At 33.5% G+C, this 18,975-nt stretch overlaps 1 protein-coding gene across 7 annotated transcripts in view; it reads right to left on the bottom strand.

Annotated features, from left to right (window-relative positions):
- Window positions 1–18,975, bottom strand: part of PDS5B (PDS5 cohesin associated factor B) — a 187,332-nt gene that overhangs the window by 10,309 nt on the left and 158,048 nt on the right. For 5 of the 7 annotated variants that reach the window (XM_058547984.1, XM_058547983.1, XM_058547989.1 and 2 more), the window contains exons 24-31: window positions 16,878–17,001; window positions 10,759–10,963; window positions 8,342–8,456; window positions 6,179–6,311; window positions 5,724–5,843; window positions 4,686–4,748; window positions 3,938–4,083; window positions 914–1,019 (exon numbers count right to left, since the gene is read on the bottom strand). In XM_058547984.1, coding sequence (XP_058403967.1) covers window positions 914–1,019; window positions 3,938–4,083; window positions 4,686–4,748; window positions 5,724–5,843; window positions 6,179–6,311; window positions 8,342–8,456; window positions 10,759–10,963; window positions 16,878–17,001 — 1,012 coding nt within the window. The remainder of the gene's footprint in view (window positions 1–913; window positions 1,020–3,937; window positions 4,084–4,685; window positions 4,749–5,723; window positions 5,844–6,178; window positions 6,312–8,341; window positions 8,457–10,758; window positions 10,964–16,877; window positions 17,002–18,975) is intronic. The other 2 variants (XM_058547987.1, XM_058547988.1) reach the window with 1 other exon arrangement.

Genomic DNA, 18,975 nt, shown 5'->3' with positions numbered 1-18,975 from the left:
TTGGGATATGTAATGTTGGGTCAGTGCAAGACAAGAAGGACAGTAACATTTCAGAGAAAGCAGAAGTATTTATTAATAACTTTTCACTTTTTTTAACCAAGTAGATACAAATATACTAACTTTTATTATTATGGTAATCATTAATCAAAATATTAATCTTTATAACAACAACAAAACAGCAGCAACAATTCACTTGGGCTAATTCATTTGTTCTGATAAACCTTACTAGCTAAGTATCCATATTTTACAGATAAAGAAATTGATTCAAAAAGCCTAATCGGTTATTCAAGACATGTTTAGAGGCAATCTAGAAAGTCAAAATGCGCCCAATTATTAAGGCCATCAGAGGTTGTGCTGGAATACATAACTCGTATTCTATATCTGCACTAAAACTACCAAATTTGTCTTTAGATAATTTACAAATTATGTCTATCATACAAGTTATCATTGCTATTAAGATTTAAAAAACTAAACAAGGACTTCACAAAAATTGTAGTATTTCCTACCTTTACTAGAAGCTTATTTAGTAATTAAAGGCTCAAGAAATCAACTAAAATAGAGGAGCCTTTAAGGACTCGCATTCTATTCCATTTCTCTTAGGCTAAGTCTAAACTTATTCCATTCAAAGAAAGAAAGAAAAAAGCAGTTCTGAGTATGGAACTGGCATGTTTAATTCCAAACCTAAAGAATAAAAATTACTTATTAGAACGACAAGAAACACAAGAGATTCAATATACTTAAATTATATCATAGAGGATAATTAGAAACTCAAATTTGTGATTAAAACCATTAAAAGAAAAGGCAAATGTTAAATCTGAGAGTAATGTTAACTAGTTTCAATGTAAAAATTATTATTTATACAGTAAAAATAAAAATAATTAAGATTATTATACAATCAAACCAAATATCTCACCCTTACAAGATCAGAGTCGTCTCTCTTGTCACTTTTTTTTCCCGGCAAAGGTGAAGACATTGTGTAATCTTCATTTTCACTGTGATCCATTTCAGAACTATCAAGCCTTTTAATACAGATATTTATAATTTTTATTACAATCAAATTACATTAAAAGCTTTTTCTGTTCCCTAGTGTAGCTTCATAGCTTTGTGAGGAAAAGTTACATTCTTTTCAAAAAGTATCAGTTTTATTCCACCACATTTAGCACCAAATCCATAAGCAATGAAGCACATTTAATTTAACATAACAGAGAAATCAAAAATCACAAATTTAGTTTTACTCCTAAGTCTTTTTAAAACCTAAATTCTATTTTGGAGTAGGAACATAAAGCAAATTAAAACTTCTCTTGTTAGCAAGTTGGACCGGCCTACATCACAATCAGCCCTGTCCCCTGCCTCTTCCTTATCCCCATTCCACTTTTTCTTCTCTCTGTATTCTTAACACCCTCTAACACACTCAAGTTATTATGTTTATTACCTACTGAATATCTTTGCCTGCTAGAATGTAAGCATGGATCTTCTGTCAATTTTACTTATCAATGTATTAAAAGCACTTGGATCAGTGCCTGGCATACAGTAGGCACTCAATAAATACTTGTTAAATGAATCAAGAGCACATGCTCTCATGCACTAGTATAAAGGCTCAGTCTTCTGTCCTCAGTAATCTCATTCCTATCTGGTTTTAAAAACCATTTAAGCATTGTTGAACCCCAAATTTCAATCTCTAGCCCAGAAGCTACCCTGAGCTCTAGACTCACATATCCAATTACCCACCAATTGCCCACTGACTTGAATTTCTAATAGGCATCTCAACTTTAACACAGCCAAAACAGTTATGTGGACACTCCTCTTTTCCTGAAACCTCCCCCCCCCCCACACACACACAAGAGCCTGTTCCTCCTCAAGGCTTCTACATTTCAGTAAATGGCACCACCATCTATAGAGGTATACAGGCAAGAAACCCAGGTTACATCCTTAAATCCTCCCTATCCCTAACTAACTGTTCACATCTAATCCATCAGTAAGACCATTTGGATCTACCATCAAAATAAATCCTAAATTTGATTATTTACCATCTTCCTCTTCATCCCTTCCCTAGATTACTATTAAGCGAACTCCTAACTGGTTTTTCTACCTCAATTCTAGCTCCTCTATTCTCCACAAATAATCAGGGCAAATTTTTAAAAGAACAATTTAGATCACTAGACTTCACCGCAATATCTTCCTGTTGTACTTAAGATCAAATTCAAATTCCTTACATTAACCAATTCCTTACATTATCCACTAAGTCCAAACATAATCTAACTACCTCCCAATTTCATCTCTTACCATTATTCTCTCATTCCCACTCTCCAACCAAACTGATCTCTCAAACACACCTAGCTTGTCCCCTTAGAAACAGTGCTAGTGAACAGATGGGATTTCGAGAAAAAAAGTGACAAAACAGATTAGTCAAAGGCTGAAAGAAAGTTTAACCAAAAGTATACTGAAAAAGTATAGTAGGGAAACTAGGAGTCATTTGTTTGGAATAACAATGGGAGATGAGGACAGGGTAAAACTATAATTAATTGTCTTGAGAGCAAACAAGGGGAGCCGATTAAGATTTCTGAACAACAGAATAACCTAAAAACAGTGGCACTTAATAAAAGATTATCTAGCAGTGACATGATATACACAGCCAGAGGAATAGGAAAGGGAAACAGCCAAGTATTACAAGAATTAAAGAAAGAGAATGAATAAAATGATAGCAAAAAGAGAAGGATAAAACATTGTAGAGAAATATAATTGGCAAAACTTAGCATGGGGGAAGAGTCAAAGGCAATTTTGAGGCCCTCAGCCTAAATGACTGGGTAAATTAGATCATCTTTGATTATAATCAGGAATTCAAGGAGAAAAACCAATAATTTAGGAAATGAGTTGCTGGAAATGTTTTTGGTCATGTTAGGTATGAGGCTATCCACTAGAAAATGTCCAAATAACATAGGTGAATGGTCACTTAGGTATCGTATCAGCCACTAATATGCATAAATATAGGAATCTAGAAGGAACAAGAGCTATGGATGTAATTTTTGTTCTATTTCTATTGTACTATGCATCATTCAACAATTTATTCATTACAAGGAAACTGATAAGACATTTTTGAACGTCTCCTCCCTTCTTTACTGACTGGTTATGAACAATGTAAAAGACAGCATAGTCTTTCATAATAACTTAGCAAAATCAATAAATAATGGCAGTTTAGCCCTGTACAAGGCTTGGTTGCTAATAATGATATACTAAGCACTATGCTATAACCAGTGACAAAGTATAAATTATTTTTCCTTTTCTTCTTTCTTAAAAAGAAAAAAAATCTCCTGTAGAGCATGATTTGAAAGTACACTTTTCAAACTTTTTTTTAAACAAGTTTATACATATATACGGTAAAAATAAATTCAAACCATACAAAGAGTATAAAATGATCTCCCTCCTACACTAAATTACTATAAACACTATTAAGATGTTGTATATTCTTCCAAAAACGTTCTATGCATCTTCAAGCTAATGTAAATACAAATCCTTTTTAAAAACTCAAAAATATTACAACACTGTTCTATTCTTCGCCTTTTTCACTCAATAATGTATTGTGGAAATTCCTCATATTAGCTCATAGCTCATCATTTTAAATGATTACATATTCCATTGTACGGATGTACCATAGTTTAACAGTTTCACAACTGCTAGACATTAGACTGAAAACTAGGTTATGTCTACACACAGATTACCCCAACAAGCTAAAATATGAAAGGCTAAGATGGAGTACCTATCTAAAGCGAGCATGCAAATAAATATGAACTTGCAAATGGTTACCAATGTTGAATGAGAATGTCCAGCTATACGCTGATTTCCATTCACTGACATTAAATGTTTTGGGTTACATTATTTTAGATCTCATAGTCTTGTTGGAATCCTTAAATGTAAAGTATGATATTTCTTATGTACTTACCTCCCTTTTATTCTTCCAGGAGAGCTTGGATTTGAGCTGCTGCTTGCATTGCTTACAGTTTCCATTCGTGATGATTTTGTCTGGGATTGTTTGCCTGCTGATGAAAGCGGCTTATTAACAGCTCCTAGAACATTGGTTGTTTTAGGCTGAAATAAAAAATGCATATCTCTTTCTATTTGATTAAAGCCAAAAGAAATTTACATGTAAAGAACCATAAATAACCATAAATAACGTCAAAGTATTTGCAAACACATCATGAAAAATGAGCCTATTCTTGAACAACATAAGGATTATAAATTAAGTATCACTTGAACAAATAAAAACCTATATGGACAGCGTAATAGTTACGTTTCTTAGTTATCTGGAGGAAAAGGCTTACATAGAAAGTGAAAACAAATGAAATATATAGTCAACAATGAAAACAGATAATTAGACTCTTGCTATGGAAGGAAATTAGATAATGCTCTTTTTAATTTAAGATTTTTATCTTGATATTATAGGATAAGATAGTTAAGAATAAAGACCTCCAGGGCTTTACTAAAGGTTAAAAAATAAGTTCATGTATCTCAGTTTGCATCCATACAGTAAATGGAACTATTTCTCACCAGTAAATGGAAGATATCTAATAATTATATTTTCCATCTTAAGATACACCAATTTTTAAAGAAATACAGAATAACATAATTATGCCAATAATCACACTAAAATAAACTACCACATAAAAATTAGAACGATTCTCAAAACGTACTTTTCCAGGAGTGAAAAACGATTTCATTTCTGGAGGCAGATAATTTTTGGTGTTACTGAAGTTCTACAAGTAAGGGAAAAAGATGCAGTCAGTGAATATTGAAACACTGTATCTATGAGGTAGTTCAAAAGCCAACAAAGCATAGAGCAACTTTTGTTTTAAAGTACACAATAAAATACATATTTATTAAACTAATCAGTTGAAACATAAAATTTCAGTCACTGATTTTAAACACCGTAATAAGCTTGAACTAACCTCATACCAACTCCAATATTAACAGAACATATTTGAGCTCTAATATAATACTCTCCAGAGAAGAGACCACATATACTCCTGTTATCTTAATCATACTAAGATGAATGCTTAAAAGAAGACAGTCCCTTTTAGCTACTGGGTGAACCTACAAGGCTGTTTTAAATCTCTGTATACTGGTAAGACCTTAACTGATATTTTGCTTTAAAAAAAAAAAAAGGAAGGTAGTGGTGATTTCCATAGTCTCAGTTACCCCGTAGATTTAGCTGCATTATGAACCTCTAGGAGATTCTGGAAAATACCTTTAACATCTCATACAATACTTGAGTTTTATGAGAGTGGTTTGAGAACATTCTTGCAGTGTTTCCAGGGTCTTGGGCTTGTTCCAGTGTCTGTCCTCTGCTTGTTTCCTCTTACCTGTTATAAATCTCAATCAAGGGCTTATAACTTCAGACTATATCTCTATCAGCATTCTCCTTTCTATTTTGGATCAATGGCCATTAACTCCCAGATCTACATGCTTTGATCACATTTTTGCCTGTGCTCTTAGACTGGCATAAAACTCTGAACACAAACTCTAGATCATCCTAACTAATCTCTGAACTTTATTTGTGTCCTTTAGTTTGGCCCATATTCCGGTCTTGAAGCATATTACTAAGACTCATGGTGACCTTTCCATGACATTAGTAGTCAGTCAGCTCTTGATACCAATTCTTCCTGATCTTCCCACAACCTAGTGCTGAGAATACGTTTTATTTCAACTTACACAAATTCTAAAATAACTACCTTGTCAGGTTGGGTGAAAAAACGAGCTGGTAGTACTGGGTCTTTAGGAGATTCCAAACTGTACGTGGTGCTCTTTGACATGATGATATTCATGGCAACATCACACACAGTGTACAGTTTCTGCAACGGTATTAAAAAAAAATTACGTACTTAAGTTGGCGTCCTAGACTCTGCAAATTAAGAGTAACTCTAGAACATGCATTTAGTATGTAGTTCTTAGTACAATACAAGTTAAAACACTTACACTGACTATTGTTTTCATTAGCTTACTAGTAACATCATTACTACTAATTCTATATTAGTAAGTCTAATTACTACTAACAGAAATACTAATTATTTACTACTAATAGAAAAGACTGTTTGATGTTGTCTACAAAAACTACAGAAGTTTCATACCCTAGACTCAAATGCTTAAACTGACACAGAATCATTACTATTTACAAAGAATTACATACTTCATTCATTTTTGCATCATCTGGTCCTTGGGCATCTTTTGTTTGTTTAATATTTTCTACCATCTTTCTGATAAATGCATGACTGTTATTTTCATTTTTAGCCATTAATATTTCCAGAACGAACCAAAGACATCTTAAAAAAACAAGAAAAAAAGAAATAAAGAAGAAAAAATTGGTTGTTAAATACAGATACAATAATTCTAAATATAAATATAATGAATTCCAGGAGCAGAAAAAGTTAAGAAGAAACAGCTATAAATCAACAGAGGGAAAAAAGATATGTCACACATACGTTATCACAACGTATCAGCAATGTAGATGTGAGTTCATAAGATCCCTTCTCAAAGCCCCACCAATTTTTCCAGGGAGGCAGGTTAAAAAAGAACATAAATGGTGGAAAGAATGAAGTGATCTTAACCCCTAGCTATGACAGGGAGGGAAGACTGCCTAAAGGAATAACTGGACCATGGATAAAGGAAGCCTCAAATACTCAAGACTGACTGTAGTCCTGACTGGAAGTCTTCAACACAATATAACAACTTACTCAATAGTTAAGAATGTTCATTAATAAATTAGAGAGGAAAAACTCATGGCTGACAACTACACATACATCTTTGCTTAAAGAGAGAAAAGTTAAGAAAGTTTCAGTAGCTCAATTTTAAAGTTAATTACATAAAATTCTACTCTAGAAAAAACCAAAAGTGTCTTGTCTTTGTATTATACAGACAGAATGGGACAGAGTTATAGCACAGAGGAGAAAAGTAATGGGAGAAGAAGAGAGAAATGTGAAGCAAGATATCATTCTAGAAGGGAAAAAAATAACCTTTAGGATTTCAGGTATAGGGTAAGTTCTTCTGGGGTGGCTCTCTGATGGAATGGAGATTACTCATGGCTGTACTGGGGCAATTTAGAAATAGAGCCAAAAATGTTTAGTAAATTCCAAAGAATATCTTATCTATTTCAAAAACCAATGTTCTTTAAGAAAAAGGGGTGGCTACAAATTTTCATTAGTTATAATCACTCTAACACAGAATTCATTTTGGGAGAACTAATTGCTTATTTTTAAAAAACAAAAACTGTGGCAAAAAGAGTGTAATATTTTTCCCTTGCCGTGAAAAAGTTATCAGTAATTTCATTTTATTCTCTTGAGGCATCTCAAATATTTAACTATAAAATATTTCTATGAATTAAGAAACCAAGAGTTATTTTCCTTTAATAGGAAGCTAAAGGCATAATAAATTAATTTATTCAAAACCACAAAGGTCATCTTTTATTTTAATAGAAAGAAGACCAGAGTCTCAAGCTTATTTAAAGAACTACACTGGTCTTATAAAGACTTCTCTAAATACCATTATATCCCCCTATTCTACACCCAGGCATATACAGTCTTTCAACCAAAAATAGTCTTTGAAAGAATTACAACTGTCAAAAACTTTGACTAGAGAGTGACCAATGAAGTATACAGTAAGTGGAAGTAGTTCCCTGGTCATCAGCTTGGCCCGTTATTAAATTAGGACCATTCTCTCTTCCTTATGGAGGAATACAGTTAATGCAAAGAAAATGTGCTTATTATGTGAATAAAGGAAAGCATTAATTCACCTCACATAAAAATCTATACAGAGTTTCAGAAGAAAGTTGAAAAAGATAAGAACTGGAACGGAAACTTAATGGATTGCTTCCATAGAAAAGAAATGCCGGGGCCGGCCCTGTGGCTTAGCGGTTAAGTGCACATGCTCCACTGCTGGCGGCCCGGGTTCGGATCCCAGGCGCTCACCGACACATCGCTTCTCCGGCCATGCTGAGGCCGCATCCCACATACAGCAACTGAGAAGGATGTGCAGCTATGACATACGACTATCTACTGGGGTTTTGGGGGAAAAAATAAATAAATAAAAATTAAAAAAAAAAAAAAAAGAAATGCCAGACTTAGAGAAATAGAACAGAACAGTAATTATGCTAAGTTAAGTTTTGGGAAATTATATAAGAAGTTAAATAGAAAGAGATGGTATGAAGAAAAGAAAAATAAGAGAATAAGGGAAAGAACCTTAAACTCCTAAGAAATAAAATAAATCTAATAAACTAATTATAATTGAGATTCCATTATTAGCAGGGAAGGGAAAAAACTTTCAGGAAAATATGAAAATGGGATGGAAAAAGTCTTACTCTTTAACATCTTTAAGTTGTTCAATATCCTGTACTTTGACATAATCTGGGTCATGTGCCAAAAGATGAATTGTATACGGAACAACATACTCTGGTAGAAGAGACAATAATTTTTCTGAAAAAGAAAGAAAAAAGGGAACAAAACAAAAACATCCGGGTTAGAAAACCAAATCTTACTCACTCTCTCTTTCTCTCTCTCTCTCTCTGATACTATATTTCCTGCATCCCAATAGTTTACCACAATATGGCTAGAAGAAAAATATACTGAAATACCCAGTGTTGAGGTACATCATAAATTAAACAGTTTATTCATTCATCCATTATGTCCAATATTGAAATGCCTTCTAAACGCACCACGTGCTGAGGTTACAAAGACAAATATTTCAGTTTTCAAATGCACAAAAAAGTGACCCAAACTATATCCAAGACTAAGAAACATAAGATCTATTTTTCTTGTTATTATGAGCAACCCTATGTTCAACACTCCCTTATAAAGTGCTGTGTAAAATGTAAAACTAGTAAATCTTTCAGAGTTAGTATGGCACAAAAATAGGAAGTAAAGGTTGATACTATTTGTAACAGAAGAAGAGATACGGAATGGACTTAAGAATTTCTAGGACATTTTAAATAACAAAGAAACATCTTTTTAGTTTAAATTCAAATATCTTTATATTTTGACTGAAATCAGCATATTCCATTAGGGGTCAGAATGGTAAGCCTAACTAGCTTTAATGTAGGCTATTCAAAAAGACCAGGATTCATGTTCTGAATAATTCCTTTTACATTTCCTACTTTCAAAATAAAATTCTAAATCAGATGTTCAACCTGGAGTATAATAATATATGTGTCAGTTATGCACCAAGCTTTCTTTATTTCTATTGCTGAACTCAAAGAGAACTGTTTGTACATATTATCATTCATTTTAAGGCAGATATAGAAGAAAAAAACTAACAAGGTTCAAAATTCAGTAAAATTCAAATTAAAGTCTACTTGAGTGCTTACTATATTCCAGGGTTACTATTTTTATTGGGGCTTACTATTTTAAATATAAAAATGAATAAGACTAAAGACCTCACACTAAAATATAAACAGAGACAGCAGCTATACTTCAATGTAGAAGATGCCCTAAAATAAGAATAGCTAACAACTACTGAGTACCTCTTTGGACCATGCATTATGCCAGGTGTTTTATATATACATAACTTTTTAATCCTCACAACAACCATAAGAAATGATCATACGAATTTTACAAATGAGGAAACTAAGGCTCAGATTGCTACAGTAACCTGCCCAAACACAAACAATAAATGGCAGAGGTCAAATTTGACTCCAGAGCCCTCATTTTTTCCAAAGCAAGGAAGGAAGAGAAAAAAAGAAGGTTCCAGTGATGCAGTTAACACCAAAACTATATTTAAGGATTTAAAAAGCATGCTCCTTGGTTTTGTTTATTTGTCTGGAAGGAGGAGGTGATTTCTAGGTAGAGTTGACAATAGAGAAAAAATATGGCTGCACAAATTTCAAATAATCCAGACTAAAAGGAGTACAGAATTTATAGTAGGAACTGGCTAGAGAGAAAGCTTGAAACTCAGGCAGAGAGTAAACTATAAAGTGCCATGCTAATGAGCTTCAACTTGATCCTATGAGCAATGAAGAATCAACATGGATTTCAAGCAAGAAAGTGATGTGATCCAATCTGCTTTACAGAGATAATTTTGATAGTGGTGTGGCACAAGCTGGAGGTGGGTCGGAAGCCGGGGGACATTTACAACAGGGAGGAAGTTAGAACCGTACACAGTAATCCAAATGAAATATAATAGGGTAGGAGAGATGTTCAAGATATCCAGAGGAAGAATTAGGAGGCTTTGGTGACCAATGAGAGGAAAAAAGAAGGTATGAGAAATGCCTCTGATTTATGACTTGGATAACTGGATGGATTTTAATGCTAGTAAACCAGTTGTATAAGTCAGAGAGGCACAAAAACTAATAATGCAGATGGAGTAAAGTGAGCAGATTAAAAATAGGCACGCAAGCACCTGATACTAATATCAGCCAGGTGAGAACAATCAACAGAGATCAAGACCCATACTTTTTTTAAAATAAAAGATAGTACTTAGACAATCTGTATAAATGTACACATTTTACAGATCTATTAAAAGTACATCCAATGCCACTGTTTATTTCCCTTGGCCACTTAGTCAGTTACATAAAGAGATATGGACTGACACTTAAATACCCATGCATTTATATTTTAAAAATGATCTTTTTCAAGGAAAAGCTGTTATTGAAAGATAGTAACAACTTCTTATTTAATGAGTGCCAATAAGAATATAATAAATAACAGTAACATCATTTTGTGTTGTATAAAACTGAACCTGGCAGGCTGGAAAAGTATACTCTTCATTTTCATATATGCTTACCACTAACAGCTGCGTGCTGTTTCAGATACTCGCGTCTCACATTTATATTTTTTACCAGACACTGCCTGGCATGAGCTCTTCTCTCTTTTACAGGATCTTTTGCACAAAGTGCACAGATTGCCATATACTCAAGCGGAAGCCGTAATCGGGAAAGGCCTTTGTGAAGTTTCTGAGCAAACACTTGTCTTACTTGATAGCATTCATCCTGTGAAGACATCATTATTCCACATATTATCCACATGGCAGCAAAGAGTAAGTAACAACTTCCAATATGAAATTTGCCATATCCCGTAACCAGAAGCGTAAACGGCAGCAAGTTTATCCACAATCACTGCTTCTACTCACAAAGACTGAGATTTTGTGACAAGTTAATTTCAAGGGTGGAGTGTTCACCCAGACCCTAATAAATACCAGTTACATGTTAGAAAATACTGAATGTACTTTTAAAAGAGATAAAACTAGTAAATACAAATCCATCCAAACTCAAATAAGATATAAAAAAAATAAAGTTTAAACACTAATTATCTCATATTTAGCTTTTTCATTTACTGAGCAAGATAAAACTCTGTCCAATTTATATATTTTAGTCCTATCATTTAAAAAACTAATTAGATTAAAAGGCACAACTCTAAAGGCAAGAGTTACTAATCAATTTCAGAAACACCAAATTACTTTTAGCTCTACAAATGAACCAATCTGTTAATTACGGCTGTGCCTGCTTTCCTCATACTACTCCCTCTCCTAAACCACCCACCCCCACTCTAGCTAACTCCTGATCTTTAACGACAGCTCCTATATCTTCCAGAAATCACTGTGTAATCTTTAGTCTGCATCCACCTCTGTGCTCTCTTAACACTCTGTGCATATCTCTAGCATAGCAGTTAGTATACAGTATTAAATTAACTGGTTTATATGTCTGTCTTACTCATCACTGCTTGTTCCTTGAAGACAAGAACTATGTCTTTATTCCTCTTTGTGCCTCCAAATATAGCACAATATCTGGTACACAGATTATCAGAATTTTTTCTAAACTACAGGGAAAAGCCATATGACTTTTGAGTTATATATGAGACATACAAAGACCTTCATAATTACATCTTACCCTCCACCAATTAACACAAGGTGTGGTGTGTTTCATATTACTCCAACTTTATATATACTATTTCTTCCATCTAGAATGTTCATTTTGTTTTTCTTCAAAACCTAGGTGATAAGATCTTGCCTTTTTTTAAATCCTTATTTTGCGTATCTTCTTTCATTTAAACTTCAGTTTATCATAATACCAAATACCTATTTTTAAAAAAGTAGGCTAGCTCTCACAGAAATAGTGCCTTTTATCTACGTTCACACTCAACAAAAAGTTAAAGTTAACTCACTCCTTCCTCAGTACTACTCCCATGGGAAAGAGGAATCTTCATCATCCAATTATTTATTATGAAAATACCCAATTACAAACTATATAAGTAAAAGTCAACATATCACAACTACATTCACAAATGAACAGATCATTCAGTAAAAAATTAATCTCCAGACAAACATCTCTCCCCTCTACTTAGATACACTCCCAAACAAGACCATGTTTTTATCACTCTCTCATTAATCGTTCAAAAAGTTATTAAAGTGATGTTAGGGAAGAATTCAAATCATATGCAAGGCAACTACCACAGTTGACAACGAAAGATGAGAAAATTGACAAGAATGATGACACAATAAGTACATCAAAAGAGAATCATCTGAATAAAGATTTAAAAGATGTGCTCCCGGGAACTTAGGAAGTCTTCAAATGTTTGTTTTGTTTTTGTTTTTTGCAAAGATGATTATCCTTTTCATTATGTTATAAAAGGTAAGGTGAAGTAAAGGAGAGAGTAATATAATTTTTATTAAAAAATACACTCAAAAAAGCAAACACTTGACACTTTCATGGTTATGGTTATAATCAATAACTCATTCACTATAAGAAAAAAGAAAATGGTAATACTACTAACACAATATTTTTCCCCAAGCTTGTAATCAAAGCTTGTACTCACTAGTGACTATGAAATTAATTTTAGTCAGCATCTTAAGTGAATTCACTTTTAGTGGCCTTTTCTAGCACAAATTATCCTCAGAACTACTTCTAGTATCTTGTAAATAGTTCAGTTACTTTATGTGTTGCACTGTATTATCAACACATTTATATTTTCTGTTCTCCTAAGAGGTTATCTTCATGAGGGCCACAGCCATGACTTACTCATCTTTGTATTTACAGAACCTAGAACAATGTACAGCACGCAGCAGTACACAGTAAATTTTTCAGGAATTGCATTCAAATTCTAAACATCTAAGTAATTATTAAATAATGTTAAGATTCATATTACAGTCATGTGTCACTTAGGGACTAGGGTGCATTCTAGAAATGCACTGTTAGCAATCACCATTGTCATGTGAACATCATCGAGTATACTTAACACAAATCGAGATGGTAAAGTCTACTACATACACACCTAGGCTATATGGTACTAATCTTATGGGACCACCATCATATATGTGGTCCATCGTTGACGGAAACATCATTAGGTGGCGCATGACTGTATTGAGTTTCTGTTCCTCCAGGTTTACTTTCTATTCAAATACATGACAAGGGCCTCTGACATGCAACACTGCCTTTAGAGAACTCAACTCAGGTAAGAGAAATAAAGCACAGGTACATAAATGACCAAAGCACAAGGCATGAATGTATCAGACAGCTGCAAATAAAATCCATAGGGAATCAAAAGGAGACCAGCTGTAAGAATTAGAGTAAGTTTTGTGGAGAAGGTTGTGTCTGCACCTTGATTTGCAGAAAGGGTTGGATTTGGATGTGTAGAAATAGGAGGGTGAAAAGAAAATTAGAGGCAGCAAACTACAGGCACGTAAAAGAAAAAAAAATTGTAGGGGCCGGCCAGGTGGCGTAGTGGTTAAGTTTGCGCACTCCACTTCGGTGGCCCGGGTTTCACAGGTTCAAATCCCGAGTGCAGACCTGTGCCCCACTTATCAAGCCATGCTATGGCAGGCATCCCACATATAAAATAGAGGAAAATGGACACAGATGTTAGCTGAGGGCCAATCTTCCTCAGCAAAAAGAGGAGGATTGGCAACAGAAGTTAGCTCAGGCCTAATCTTCCTCACCAAAAAAAAAAAACATAAAAAAGAAAGAAAAGAAAAAAAATTGTTGAGTTTCACTGAAATGAGGGTAGGTAAAGGGTAGTATGCTAAACAAGATTTTTAAATGTATACTGGGGTCCAAATATTAGAAGGGATGAACAGTAAGTTGTAAAATATATGCAATTTTTTTCTTTTTTATGAGTATAAGCCCCAAAATATTTTTGACCAGAGGAATAACATGATCAGAACTGTGACAAGGAAATTTAACCAACAATAGAGCAAGTTTCACAACAGTCTAGGTGAGAGCTAATGCTGGTTACAGCAATAAGAATTGTATGAATAAAAAAGATATAACAGATATCACAGGACAGAATTATCTGCACTTTTGCAAAGAGGTGCAAGGACAAGCAAACAGTCAAATATAAATGATGCTTTTAGGTCTAAGAAACGCCACTCAGATTTATTTAACGCTTACTGAGGCTCTACACGTCAGGATAGAATAGATAAGGAAAAATTATGAATTCAGTTGTATAGTCACAGAACATAAAAGTATGAAATTTCTGTTTAGAATTGAAAGTGGGACCAGAGACTTAAAAAAAAGTTAATGTTGCTAGTACAGGAGTCACCTATATAGAAAATGAGATGGCCAAAGAAAAATGTATAAATGGAAAAGTTGGTCGTGAACAGATCCTCACAGAATACATACAATTAAAGAAAAAGAGAAGAGCCAGAAAATATAGTCAGAGAAGTACGACAAAAATCAGGAGACAGAAACCAAGGAAGAGTTTAAAGAATAAATGAGCTGTGTCAAATGATGCAGAAAGGACATGTACAATGAAGACTAAGACCACTGAATTTGGGGATTTTAACAGAACATTTTTGGAAGGCAAATGCCAAAATATAAGTGGTGAGGAGTGAGAGGATAAGAGAGTAAGAGAGACAAAGATTAGATTACTCTTTCTTGAGGTTTAGAGGTTTAAAAAGAAGAGATAGCCATGTGGTTTAAATGAATAGCAGAATTAGGAAAAGTTTTGTTTAGAATAGGGTAACCTCAGATGTTTGTAAGTTGTGAGAATATGCTAATAATTAACTTTTAACCATTAATACATGTTCCACAGTCAACAGAATTCCAAAGCAATCTTAAAACTTAGGCAATACGATCTTTCACCTTAGAAATTTGGTGATTGAGATAGTAATATGTAACAAATATTGTGCTAGAAAACAAAGTCTCTAGAAGTTAATAAGTGTGGATGCTTTTCATACACAGTGGACATTTAACTAACGGTTTGCACATACTTTTTACACACGGTAAGTTTCAAATAAAGCCCATCTCTTTGTACATATTTCCATACTTTCTTGCTTTTCTTTTTAATTTCCACTTTAATACCGTTAGCACCAATATCCTAAGAAATATCAGACCAAGAACCTGATAAATCAACAGACTGCAATAAAACAAAAAACTATTAACAATTTAATAAGGTTGTCTTCTTCTAAGAAATTTAATATATACTTTTTAAGAAATTTTCACTTTCTTGCTAAGTAAGATGATCTCCAATATTAAATGAGGAAAACTAAACCAGGAAATTACGGGTTCCCCCAAATCTCATTTCTCAATTTAGTCTAATATCTGAATAACACCACCAAAACTAAAACAAATATAAACAGGATTTGCAATAAAGACTGAAGTACCAGAAACTGACAAAATAATTACAATGAAAAAACAGATGCTTGTTTATGTCTAGGAGTTATACCTAAGCAGCAATTTTTAAATAAGCAGTAGAAGAAAGGGAGGATGGAGAGGAAAATTACAATAATCTCTGAAATAAATGCCAAGTTCTTATACATAAGACTGTTGGGAAAAGAACAGGAAAACTAAGTGTAAAATAGCCAAATTATGAATGAAAAACTCATATTGGAAAATCGTATTTACTATTATGGAAGTCCTTTTTTTAAAAATTTTCTTGATGATGCTAAAAACTTCTAAAGTGATAGAGTTCAAATACTATGTTACTCTAACATGAAATCTGTAAGATTGGAATATGAATCACTGTTAATAATTTGAAAATTTAACTCACTGAGTAATAAGGAATGTTTCTGACCTGAAATTAATGTATACCATGTCTTCATGAAACTATAAATTTGTTTTCTTCCTTTTAAGAATTAAATACATTCAATCCTCATTATTCACACATTCCAAACTTGTAAATTCACCTACTCACTGAAATTTATTCGTAACCCCAAAATCAATACTGGCAGTGCCTTCAGTCATTCGCATGTAAATGCGCGCAGAGCAGCAAATAATTTTAAGTCTCCTGACACACGTCCCAGCTGAGGCTGAACAAGGAAATGCTCTGCATTCTTGTTTCAGCTCTAATATTATAAACAAGTGTCTTTTTGGCGATGTATTTAGTGCCACATTGTCTGCATTTCTGTACTTCTTGTTGGTGATTTTGTTGTTTAAAATAGCTCCCAAGCATAGTGCTAAAGCGCTGTTTTAGAGTTCCTAAGAGCAAGAAGGCTGTGATGTGCCTTATAGAGAAAATATGTGTATTAGATAAACTCATTCAGGCATGAGTTAAGCACTGTTGGCCGTGAGTTCAATGTTAATGAAACAACTCTATATTAAGTGAGGTGTCCTAAAACAGAAACACACATAAAACAAAGTTATGTATTGATCGACTGACAAAAACGTGACCAGAGGCTTGCAGGAACACCACCCTATAATTCCCCTATGAGCAACGGTTCAGTATTTGCTAATGCAGTGCTTAGGGTGACTTTGTAGAACAGAACAACCGCAAATAACAAGAATCAACTTTACTATGCTAGCAACCCAAAATTCAAATGAATTCTACAACTCTAAAATGTTTCTCATGCATAAACTTTTCAAAAAGTGACATAAACATTTAAGATTTTTATCTCTATATCACGGTGGATTTTTTTCTTCCTAAAAGTCAAAGACGGTAAAAAGTCATGTCCAATATAGTCATTTTCCTTACGTTGATAGCTAATGCACATAGCTGATACTGTTCTAATGTGATGATTTCATGGTAACAGGGTTCTTGGGCCAGCTTCACAATAGCACTCCCAGCAGCAAGTCTCAGGCGTGACATATCTGGTTTACTGAAAAATAAGCAAGAACGTAAAGTAGATTTCTAAATGTCTGCACAAAAACATTCCTACTTTGTATATCTAATTTTTTTAAAAAATTCCTCTGGCCAAAAAAATGGCACAAAACAATTTACTGATACTGAACACCATATTATGTTTACTTAACTTTGGAAGATGGTGTCTAATACTACAAAATTCTTCTCTTAATCATAAGTCTCTGCTAAGGTCACTTAATTATTCTCTCATCCTACACAAAATAGCTCTTAGCCAAGCCTAGAACAAATCTATTTGTATGCTTAGTTGTTAGGACTTAAAGCTTCCACTACAAATTTTTTTTTGGGTGGGGGGGTTGTATTTCCTTATAGATTAGGCATAAAAATGTCCTAACTTGCTAATCGATCAACTAAAACTACTGTGCTAGGTATAAAAAAGTAGAATGAAAGCAGGTGTAATGGATAAAACATTACTATTTTTAACTAGAATTCAACTTTTCAAATATTACCAAGAATCTCCTTTTACATTTAAGGAAAGAAAACTTCTGCTAAGTGGAACACACTTCAAAGATTAGTAAATTCTTGACTAGTAAATACATCTAAATAATCCTTCCTAACACAGTCACGCGTCGCTCAACGAGAAATGTTCCGTTAGGTAATTTCATCATTGTGCAAACATCATAGAGTGTACTTACACAAACCTAGTGGGTATAGCCTACTACACACCTAGGCTATACGGTACTAATCTTATGGGACCACCATCATATATGCTGTCCAACAAAGCATCATATATGCTTTGTCTAACGAGCAAAATGTCGTTATGTGGTACATGACTCTACAGTGATATATTAGATGAATTATAGGGATCTTAGACTAACGTAAGGAGGGAAAGTTGTAACTCCTTAATTAGAACTTCCTATGTTGTTCCAAAGTAAAATTTATTATTCAATATTCACACAACAAATATGTGTCTATCATATATACAGCACTGAGAGTTTATAAAAAAAGACACAGTCTTAGTCTTCCAAGATCTAATGATCTAGTTGGCTTAAGATCCTTCCTTTAACTTTCTAAGAATCATGTAAAAATATTGACTGAATGCATGCCAACATTAATAAGGTTCTGAAGTTACATGTCCCAGAGGTGCTTTTCAGTTCATCAATAGCAATACTCCAAGTAGCTATTATGAGGTAAATCACTCAACCACTGCTAAAAGGTCTGTCTTTCTCGTTGGAGTTTATTTAGTATAAATAAAAATAATTAGAATTAATGCTTTACAGCTAAGTTTTTGAAGACCAGATTTCTATATAAAGCTTTGTTCAAAAATGCAGAACCAATGTAGTTCACATACATTTGCAGAATTCAAGTACACATGTGATTTTGTTAAAGAATACCATGAATAAAAACAGGTGAGATGAGATCTACATATGCACATAAATACTGCAATTAATAAATTTAAGAGACAAAATGTATTAATACTAAAGAAAACGTTTTTCTCCAATTATTATGTAAATCTTGAACACTGGCATATATAAATTATGAGAGTAGAGAGGTGATGACAACTAATTAGACTGAAAGAAGGTAGGCAGATGAGTTGTACATGTGGAATGGTTTACCTAGTTGTATTTTTATTTGATTTGTTTGAGAAGGATGTGCTACTGTTAACACTCTATGCAAAAGGTATGGCATGAACAAAACATATAAGAAGAACAGAAATGAAGATGGAAAGTTAGAAAGCTACTGATAGTCACCTTTTTATATTTTGTCATTAAAGTCTTTAAGCTAGCTATATTAAAGGGGGAAAGTTATTCTCATATTTTTTATTACCAATAAGAGGCAATAAATGGCACTTGCGTTGTCACAGTGGACAAACCTAAATTTTAGCTAACCTTAACATAATAACCACTACCACCATCAATACTTCTAATTACTATGTGCTAGGTAGTGTTTTAAATACCTTAAATATACCAACTTATCATAATAGCTAGATGAG

The sequence above is a fragment of the Diceros bicornis genome, chromosome 9 (genome assembly GCF_020826845.1).
Source record: "Diceros bicornis minor isolate mBicDic1 chromosome 9, mDicBic1.mat.cur, whole genome shotgun sequence".
In the NCBI taxonomy this organism is placed as follows: Eukaryota; Metazoa; Chordata; class Mammalia; order Perissodactyla; family Rhinocerotidae; genus Diceros; species Diceros bicornis.
This window is presented reverse-complemented; position numbering and strand designations above follow the sequence as displayed.